Genomic DNA, 11,020 nt, shown 5'->3' on the forward strand with positions numbered 1-11,020 from the left:
TTCCCATTTAGATCTTGATAATGAGAACGTAAGCAAAAACTATTTCAGCGTTCCTTTTTACTGATATGAAATAAAATGTATATAAATAGTTTTCTTTACTTTTGTTTAAAACGCATGGCCTTAGCAAGGTGTTGTCTGCCTACATGACAGTAGTTGTCAGTGTTATAGTCGCTTGAATTTCGTTAACTGCATATCAGAAAAATGGTTCATTTAACAGAAATGCACAAAATAAGAATTCTACAGATGATTGGTTACGGAGATAACACACGGACACAAATGCAAGCTTGCTTATTTCATGAAAGATTTCCAAATTTGCCGCCTATATCCCAAGGGACAATTAGTAAAATAGAAAAGCAGTTTCGCGAGCTTGGACATGTAAGGCAGATAAAAAAGCAGTTGCTAATGCAATAAATAATGACACCAAATTGGATATTCTGCTTGAGTTTGAGGAAAACCCATAATTCTAGTCGAAAAGCAGGCCCAATGTTCGATGTTAGCCGTCTATCGATTATTCGAATATTAAAAGAAAAAAAAATGCATCCCTATAAAATGAAACCAACTCAGGAGGTCATGGAAGACGATTTTGATAGAACATATTTTTGTGAACAAATGATGGCAATGTCAGAAATCAATGTGATCCAATTAGAACATGTTTTGTTTACTGATGAATGCTCCTTTACACTTCACAGTCATGCTAAACGTCAAAATTGCCGCTATGGGTCTAATGAAAATCCTCACGGGATTACAGAAGAACATACAAAATACCCTGAAATGGTTAATGCTTGGGCAGGAATTGTTGAAGACCATAGCATAGGTACCTTTTTCATTGATAGCGATTTTATTAGCGATAATTATTTAGCACTGCTCCAAAGTAATGTCGTTCCAACTTTGACAAACTTATATCCTGATCCAGCAAACCCACAAGTTCCAGCGAATATGATATAGTTCTAGCAAAATGGAGCACCGCCATTACCAAATCAATGTCCGGCAGTACCTCAATCGAATATTTCCAAATCGGTGGATAGGGAGACGAGGATCGATAGAATGGCCAGCACGATCCCTTGATCTGACACCATTAGACTTCTTCTTATGGGGATATGTCAAAAGCATTGTATACAAAACTAATCCCCTCGACTTCACTGACTTAAGAAGACGAATAACTCTTAAGATTAAATCGGTCACGCTTAAAATGTTGAAGAAATTTCTGTTTAAGATTTTGAACATCTCCTACATCGACATTAATGTTTACCTATTAGTTTTTGAGTGTGTTATAGCGAATTTCTGTAATTAAATAATTTTCTTTTTTTAATGTTAATTTTTGTAATAAATCTGAAAACACTTCATATTTCCGAAAGAGTTGAAGGTATGTATAGGACACTGTACATGAAATATGTCTAGAATTTTCTGTACAATCCAAAAATAGAATAATATACAGGGTGTTGTATTTAAAATTAAGCAATTAAGCAATTTAATTAATTTAAGAAAGTTGGTATTAACCACTGTTACATGACCCACCCTGTATAAAACGTTTTTTTTGAAAAAAATGAGCAACTAAAAATACCAATCGAAGTGTCCGAGCGTTTTTTCGAACATGCCCCCATTTATTTATTATTGAATTTATTCCATTTGGCTGAGTAAGTATCTAATTGTTAACAATGGAAAAAATTATTATATTTTGTCTTATAAAAAACCTTTAACTTTTACGGTATTTAATTAACAAAATGACTAAATTTGAAATGTGCGATTAGATTATTAACTACAACTTATTCAATATGATCCAGCAGGGTGTAAGGTAAAGGTTGGGGATAAATTATACGTTGGATTTTTTATTTTAAAAAATAAATATTTGTTATACAAAATTATGCTCGGGTTTTCTTTTCCAAGCTACAGGGAGCTAAGAAATTAAAAAAAAAATAGTTTTTTAATTTAATTTTCAATGCAAAAATCTATTTTCAATGCCTGTTTGACCATGTTTGATGGCTGAGTCAAAGCATACTTCATAATGTTTTTGTTATTTTTATATTCCTATGTTATCAGTGGGAAAAAATGGTATTGACTAAAGTTTTATTTACGCGAAAATTACGAGAGACAGAAATAAAACGCAAGGGGGTAATTTTGTTTAAAATAAAAAGTGGATAATAAAAAAATATTAAAAAAATGTTTTTACCAGTAGCATACCATAATTTTCTTCGAAAAATCTTACGGTACAATCCGTACGCACGCCACTGAGTAACTTACAAAGCCAATATTTTTCCTATTACTAGGGGATTATCAAATTAAGCTAAGGCCAAAATTTTGTTTCATTATCTTATAATGTTCGAAAAGAGAAAAACTAAATTTTTTAAAACTTTTTAGCGCCCTGTAGCTTGGAAAAGAAAATCCGTAGAGCATAACTTCATATGAGAAAAAATTATTTTTTAAACCAAAAAGTCCACCGTTTAATTTATTCCCAACCTGTACAGGGTGATTCACTATATTTTGACCCCCCCCCTTTAACTTTTTTGTTTTAAGAGTTATAAAAAAGTGTGAAATATAAAAGTTGCACGAGTTTTTAATGAATTTTTCGAAAATGATAGTAGAAAAACAAATGAACTCCAAATAAAATGGCCGCGGATGTTAACTTTGTTAAGTTAAATGGAACACCCTGTATATTTTTATATATTTGGATAGAACGTTCCCTGTCGAGTATAGTCATATAGGGTTTGTTGGATTCATCTCTAACAACAAGCGAGATAATATTAAAAAATGAAAAGTTTGTTTTTTTTATTAAGAAAATAAGATTTCTTGTAATTGTTAGGCCTTTTTCAGGCATTTCTGCCTTTTGTCCAATTACGTAAGGATTTACAAATTTAGTTAAAATATATTTTGATATATCGGACATTGATACGGTCCAAAATGCGTATAGATAATGTAACGAAATCTCACTAATTAGGCCGTGAGAGGTCTAATTACTCATGGACATTATATGGTAGGTCGTGACAGTGACAAGTAGTAAGGTCTTGACAATATTGTTATTGATTGACAGTTAGTATTATTATTTAATTAAAATAGGTGACACAGGAGTAGAAAGTTAATTAGAATTAAAATAGAGTATGGAGAACTTTGCTCTATTTTAATTCCTATAATATTTCAATTTTCTACTTCTGGGTAACCCATTTTAATTAAATAATAACTGTCAAACAATAACAATGTTGTCATGACATTACCTGTCACTGTCACGGCCTACCATATAACATTGTCCATGAGTAATTAGGCCTCTCACGGCCCAATTAGTGAGATTTAGTTAAAGTACCTATACGGATTTTGGACCATATCAATGTCCGAACTGTCAAAATACATTATTCGCGAATGCAGCTAAAAGCTCGCCCTCTGGCGGTGACAAGTGATACTAGCGAAACAAGGTAAATATTTCTTCTGTGTGTGACATTTCGTTTTATATTTTATTTAAAACTGTATTTAGTGTTCGTTTCTTGAACACTGTTGTTTTATTTACTTCTTCACTATTTTAAGAAAATAGTGAGAAAAATTTCAACAATTATGGGTAGAAAGAAGAAACTGTCAAACTATTATTGTTCAGTTCAAGGTTGCTCTTCATGCTCCAAGAAAAATCCAGAATTAAGTTTTCATCAAACCATTGAAGAAATTTTCAAAATATTATTGCCGATAGATAATACTCCCTGAATTTCATGAGGGTTGTTAGTAAGTAAGGGCACTAATCTGCAGACATAATATAAATTTCTAAATTTAAATTAACTTTGCTCAATTGTCCCATATAGTACCAAATGATCAGCCTTAAAAACTGCCTCTCCTTCTAATATACAACGAGAGTTTTCGTTAGCATATAATATGTAAATAGGAAATGTATTCCACAACGGATAAGTTCATAGTTATAACTTAATAAAATGTACATTACATTGTAATGCTAGAGACAAATAAAGTAGACATAAATACTTGCCTTAAAATTTATTTATGAAATATTTGAAACCTATAAAATAATACAAAAGTGAAATAACCGCAGTTTGATAACAAAATTACTAATAATAATGGCAAATAAGACAAATGTTGTTCAAATGAATGTGTAAACGCGAACGGCAATGTCAAAATTACCTTGTTTCGGAGCTTACTGCTTTCGCCGCTTGGTGCGCTTGCATCTTAAAAATTATCGCGAATAACTAAATCTGTAAATCCTTACGTAATTGGAATAAGGCAGAAATGGCTGAAAGAGATTTAACAATTACAAGATGTCTTATTTTCTTAATAAAAAATCTTCTTTTCGTATTTTAATAGTATCTCGCTTATTGTTAGAGATGGCCCCAACAGACCCTACATGACTATGCTCAACAGAGAACGTTCTATCCAAATATGTAAAAATATACAGGGTGTTCCATTTAACTTAACAAAGTTAACATTCGCGGCCATTTTGTTTGGACTTCATTCGTTTTTCTACTATCATTTTCGAAAAATTCATAAAAACTCGTGCATCTTTTATATTTCACATTTTTTATATATCTTAAAACAAAAAGGTTAAAGGGGGGGTCAAAATATAGTGAATCACCCTGTACGTTACACCTAGTAGGTATAATTTTTAATTTTTTACGGTGCTCTTTACTAAAAACGTATGAAGCGGCTGTTTCTCGAACAAAGCCACTTCTGAACTCTGTGCAGTCTGAAACGTAGAAGGAAAAAAGCAAAATCAGCAACCGTTAAATTATGCTTTTAATATCGGCTCGCCGTTTAATTGGCAATAATTAAACGATGTATTTTCGGCCATAACAATTACATAATGGGGAAAGAACCCGTTTTCTCTTTCCAGTTCAGTTTTCTTTTAATTATACCGGCTCGAGTTCGCATCGAAACGGCACCAATTAAAAATAATCACCTCACACGAGTTACTTACTTGGCGTTGCGGCCGCCCTGCGTCTGCTGGTTCCTATTTTTCTGTGATTTCTTATAACTGGGCTGGGGCGCGGCCGCTTCCGGTTCCTTGATTTCCTCCACGACGTCTGGTTCTTTATGTCTGTTCTTGAAACGCTTGAAAGAGCTGCCGGGCCCGCTGGGCTTCCTCGTGGACTTGATGGAGTTCTGGTGCGCGTCCGCCTGCACGGAGGCCTCCTGGTTGATGGCGCCCGCAGGCGTCGGCTCGAGGTGGCGGTGGTGCTTGTTGCCCTTGCCCAGTGTGGGGGCGGCAGTCTTCAATATTCTCAGGCTCGGGGAGGGGTTGATCCTTCCCTTCTGGTTGTTGATGATTTGGGATGTGCTCTGGAGAACTTGGGCGTATTTGCCTGGAATCAAAGAAATAGATATTCACCAGTAAAACTGCTTTTCTCAGTGTGCTTGTCGCTTTTCACATTCATTTGGTACCCTTCCTTGCAGTACTGCAAACTAAAATTTTCTTTGATACCAGACCGCAAGAAATTATTTAGATTCGAACAAGATCTGTTCAAAACTTGTTTGGCAGTGCTCACAATTGCTAAATGAACTGCCAAATATTAATATTCTGGTTATGTTGTATGTTGCCGATTTACGTTTAGCACAACATAAATAGTATGTTTTCAGTTCTTGTTGATATAAATTAATTTGCAAAGTATGAGGCCTTAAAATATTTTATGTTTTATTTTTTTCTGTTAATACAAAGCATTATTTTGCTTGTCAATCCATTTCCCTAGTTACCAGACCCTAGCTGACCTGATCCAAATAACTAAATATTATATACAAAGATAGGTAATAAGATATAACTACAGGTAGTAAGACAATCACTACAGCTACTCCCTCCTTCAAAAAAAAAATATCAATTTAAAACGAATGTAATCTTTTTCTTTTGATAATTGCTACATGACGTGTTTTCTAAATTCTCTGCTAACATAAATGCAGGCTTGACTCTATCTAAGCTGACCACCATTTCTTTATTATCTTTGAAGATAACTAATGTTTTGTCGAATCTCTTAATAATCTTGTAAGGACCTTCATACTTCGGTAATAAACAAGTTTTAAGTTTTTCGGACCTTAAAAATATGTATTTACAGGTTAACAAGTCTGCGGAAGTAAAAGGTTTATTATTTGAATGATTACTAGTCGTAGTAGGTTTAATATTAGCGAAAGTTTCTCGTAAACCAGTGAGTACAGGATAAGTGTCAATGCTCTGCTGTGAATTGATAAAGAATTCACCTGGTAGTCTTAAAGGTTGACCATAAACTAGTTCTGCTGAAGAGCAGTCTAGATCAATTTTAATAGATGCTCTTATTTCTAAAAGAACTATAGGTAGTTCTTTGACCCAATTATTGGTTTCGCATTTTGCTATCAGAGCAGCTTTAAGTGTTCTATGGAATCTTTCTACTAGTCCATTACTTTGCGGATGGTAAGTAGTAGTATGAATCCGATGAGAACCTAAATATCTTGTAGATTCTTGAAAAAGTTTTGACTCAAAAACTGATCCTTGATCTGTTGTTATAGTATTGGGTATACCAAAACGACAAAAATATTCATTAAACAATTTTTTTACTATAGTTTATATATTAACATTAGACAGAGGATAAGCTTCAGGCCATCTAGTGAATCTTTCAACCACTGTCAAAATATAACGATAATTTTGTGATGATGTTAATGGGCCTACAATATCAATATTAATGTGTTCAAAACGACCCTTCGGTATATTAATAGAGCTAATTGGAGATTTAATATGTCTTGTAATTTTAGCTTTTTGACAATCTATGCAAGTTTTTGTCCATAGAATGATCTCTGCATTCATTTTTGGCCAAAAATATCTTGAATTTATTAATTTCTTTCTTGCGCGTATTCCCGGATGAGAAATTCTATGAAGTTCGTTAAATATTTTAAATCGAAAGTTTTTGGGTACATAAATTCTGGGTGAAGAAGAAACTTCGCCCCACACTCTTTCTTCAGAGAAAGGTATGTTTCAACAAATATTTACAATTTTTGTTACTCTGATTTTTTAATACAAAGCATTATTTTGTTTGTCAGTCCATTTCCCTAGCTACCAGACCCTAGCTGATCTCATCCAAATAACTAAATATTATATACAAAGATAGGTAATAATATATAACTACAGGTAGTAAGACAATTACTACAGTTGTAACAAGACAAAAAGGTAATAAAAAAATGGACAAGGGTCAGTTTTTAACTTTTATTTTAGTGGAGTTAAGACGGGTGGAAGAGGATCATTCTAAACTGACTTCAGAGTACGAATGGCTCACATGAAGGAAATATTGATTGTATTCTTACAGAGAACTAATGCAGAATAGTAAATTTAGATCTAGTGAGAAGAGTTTGTGATTTCTGCGTGGATGTGGAAACTTTGCACAACTGAAACTCAAATCCCTTGATAAATTTTTCCTAAATATGAGAGGTGATGGTAAATATCGATTAAAGATTTTGAACTTCGTGTAGGAGTGATTTGGGACACTTTGAACAACAGAAATAGAAGTGAAGAATTATTGTTCGGTTTATTAATCAAATATTAAGTTTATGATTTCTGTCAGTAACTATTTTCTATTGAATGGAAACTCCCATTATCTTGTCTTAAGTTATTGAAAACAGTATATTCGTGTTATTTCAGGTCCACCACAGGTAATAACGAAAGTTGAAACCAATTCATCTTTTCAAATAACTTAAGCAAACGAACTGAAAAATAATGAGATGTTGGAGAATAGAGACGGAGACATTAAACCATTTAAGAAGTTCAATAAAAATTAAATATAAAATCAGTGGTGGGAATTACAGTTTTTGCCAGAAAAAGACCCTCATGAAGTTGCTTACTACAAAAGAGAAAAGAAATTATGGCACAAAAAAGTTCACAGACTTCATTTCCGTTGCAGCATAAATTTTCAAGATTTGGTAAAGTATAATGGAATAATTGGTTTGTAAATGTTAATGCCCAAACTATGTGACACTAGGATATAATGGAAGGTATAAATCTATTAAGGAAAATTAAGCAAAGCATTGCCCTATACGGAGTTCTAAAAAGATGAAAGTTTTTAGCGATTGATTCTATTAGAATAAACTATTTATATAATTACATCAAAATCCTCCAAGCAGTTAGAAACATTTTAAATGAATCTACTCAAATATTTTTTATTATGTATTTGAAAAAAAAATCAACAAAATTCATATCGTCGCTTCTGAACGAGCAATTTCATATCCTAAGTGATCAAAAGCTAAACTTGTTAGTATTATTAAAGAAATTTAAAGACAATAAAAAAATGGAAGCAACGAAATGAAAGCATTTAAAAAGAAGAAATAGGAAAATAGTGATAAAGAACTGAATTTGCTTAGAAAAATACATTGATGAAACTACTTTTAAAGATGAAAAAAATTGGTATAAATTTAGATTCACTATATTGTCATAGAAATGGAGAGTGCACTGATTTTATGTTTCAGTATTCAGTAAAGTTTAATGAAATATAAATTCTGTCAAAAAAGTATCCGGAAGTTGTCAATAAAACATAATAACATATATTCAGTTAATCATCAAAATTTATTTTGTCTACTTCAAAATAGGCTCCAATTGAAGTAATATACTTTTCCAAACGCGTTTAAACGCATCTTCCGGTATGAACTTCAACTCCTTCAGCGATTTTTGTTGTAAAGTTTCTATCGACTCGAAACGTGTACCACGAAGTAGTAATTTGAGTTTGGGAAAGAGGAAAAGTCAGCAGGAGCCATATCCCGTGAATACGGAGGAGACTCGATGACATTCGTCGAGTTTTTGGTCAAAAATCCATTCCCAATTATCACTTTGTATGATAGTGCATTATCGTGGTGCAAAAATCCAAGAATTGTTCTCCCATAAATCTGGACTTTTGCGGCAGATACTGTCTCTTAAACGTCTCGTAACACCCAGATAATATTCTTTGTTGAACGTTTCTCCATCCGGAATGAAAATTCTGTGTGGACAACATCACGAGCGTCAAAGAAAACAATCAACATATCGACTGATTCGTGAGACATGCTTAGTTCATATGCCTTCTCTCTTAAACTATAATGAAGTTGTGCAAGTATTCCTTCGTTTTGTCAATGTTTTCTGCAGTTAAAGACGTTGAAGCACGACCGGAACGAGGTAAATCATCAACGACCTCTCGACCACATTAGAATGCTTTGTATGATTGGTCTTGAGTTTCCGATAAAACTGAATTACCGTAGATACCTCTTTCCCAACAGTTTCAACGATCAGCATAAAAAATTACATTGGTAGCACAAGATTTTTGGCAAGGCATTGTCCATAGCAAAAATCGCGGAACACAAAGTGTGCACAAAGGCGAACTAATAAAATTTCCATAAAAAAATTAAATTTACTTTACGTGGAATTTTTAAATAAATTGCGTATACTTTTTTGACAGAATGTAAACTGTGGCCAATGAACAACCTTAACAACTTACTAACTAACATTGTTTATTAATGAATAATTAGTTATGAGCAATTTTGATCCCTAGTGGGCCATAATGCCAAAAAACAGCGTTAAATAGATATGTAGAGTGTATACTTATTTTCATTTATTTATTAGTTTAAAGTAAATAAATTATTATAGTGTTAGCATTAAATTTGATTTGAATTGATCAATATTTTCAAATGATGCTCCGCGTGTGACTCCAGAACACAGAGCCATAAATCAATTATGCTCACCTGAAATGTACGTTCCAATAACACTAGTCTCATGAACAGTGGTTACCCCGTCCTTCACCACGGTCCCTCCTAATTTCGTAACCAGCCCCGTCGGATGGGCGGCGTCCGACCTCTTCGTTGCCGCCTTTTTGACGTCGGTTGACGGACGATGCTTCAAGTGGAACTTAGAACTGGGCTTGAGGTTTATAACTTTGTACGTTTCCTCGACGACCTCTGACGGCTGTCTGGAGAGGAAGTCGTATTCCGGTTCACCAATGTTATTTCCTATGACGACGGCCGGTTCTTCGTCCGACTTTACTTGCACGACGCTATGGACGACTTTAGAAGCTTCCTTATGGCCGGTGTGTACCTCGACCTTGCTGGCGATTATTGGATGGTGTTTCGGTAATTTCGTCGGACCGCCGACGACTTCTACTTTAGTTATAACGTTGGGTGATGGTTTACTGGCGGGAGCTTCGACTACCTAAAAAAGGATGAGATCGAACTAAGTTTTAAAGTGGAAACTTATGCAGAAAATTAAAATTGCCCTGTCTCGTTACTAACGTAAATGTTTGGGTAGTATTACTTCCGAAGTCATGGAAATGAGGCAGAAAAAACTCTGTTTTAAGTTTTAGAATGTTTAAAATAATTATATTTTAAGGCGGCGTTCTACAGACAAGAAATGCGCTTTTAGTAAAACAACGTCAGAATAAAAATATCCATCTAACTGTAAAAATAATGAAATTTAAAGTTTGAAAGTTTGAAGTTACAATCTATTTTGTAGTCAATTTCCTGGTCTTTAATTTGTTACATAACTATTTTTGCTGTAAAAGCAACGAGTAACGAGATATCTTTAAAATTCTCTTTTTTCCCCAATTTACTCAGACTATTACTGCTGCTACTGCTAGTAAACTATAACAAATATAAGCAACTACATTGACTTTTATCATTCCTAATCCAGAATATTGCTTCAGACTATAAGTTTATAGTAATAATGCATAAATCAAGATGAAATTTCGACATCCTACACTTACTTGCACTTTGCTAACGACTACGGGAGACTTCGGAACATTTGTGCTGGGCTTGCCTTCTATCACGTTGATTTTCACAGATGGCGATGATTTCACCTCCACCTTAGTTGGGGACGGATTGGACTGGACTTGAACCACCGATGACACCTTTTTAGTTGTCTCAGGTGGCTTATTTTCGATAGGAGTTTGCGTTTTGGTGGGCTTAATTTCGACCTCCTTCTTTGGGGCGTTTGGTTTCGTTTCTATAACGTTGTTGCTCGATATATCTTTCGCTGGCTTTGGAGGTTCTGAAAAAAAAGAAATAGTGAACATTTATGTAACTCAAAATCTAGATTATCACAGACAAGACATATATACTAAACTGACTTCAGAGT

General features: G+C 33.8%; 1 protein-coding gene across 2 annotated transcripts in view; it reads right to left on the reverse strand.

Annotated features, from left to right (window-relative positions):
* The window catches only part of LOC108909279 (flocculation protein FLO11), a 111,660-nt gene that overhangs the window by 18,814 nt on the left and 81,826 nt on the right, over positions 1-11,020 (reverse strand). For both annotated transcript variants that reach the window (XM_018713587.1, XM_018713586.1), the window contains exons 3-5: positions 10,650-10,933; positions 9,637-10,099; positions 4,898-5,282 (exon numbers count right to left, since the gene is read on the reverse strand). In XM_018713587.1, coding sequence (XP_018569103.1) covers positions 4,898-5,282; positions 9,637-10,099; positions 10,650-10,933 — 1,132 coding nt within the window. The remainder of the gene's footprint in view (positions 1-4,897; positions 5,283-9,636; positions 10,100-10,649; positions 10,934-11,020) is intronic.

This window comes from Anoplophora glabripennis, unplaced genomic scaffold (genome assembly GCF_000390285.2).
Source record: "Anoplophora glabripennis isolate ALB-LARVAE unplaced genomic scaffold, Agla_2.0 scaffold342, whole genome shotgun sequence".
In the NCBI taxonomy this organism is placed as follows: domain Eukaryota; kingdom Metazoa; phylum Arthropoda; class Insecta; order Coleoptera; family Cerambycidae; genus Anoplophora; species Anoplophora glabripennis.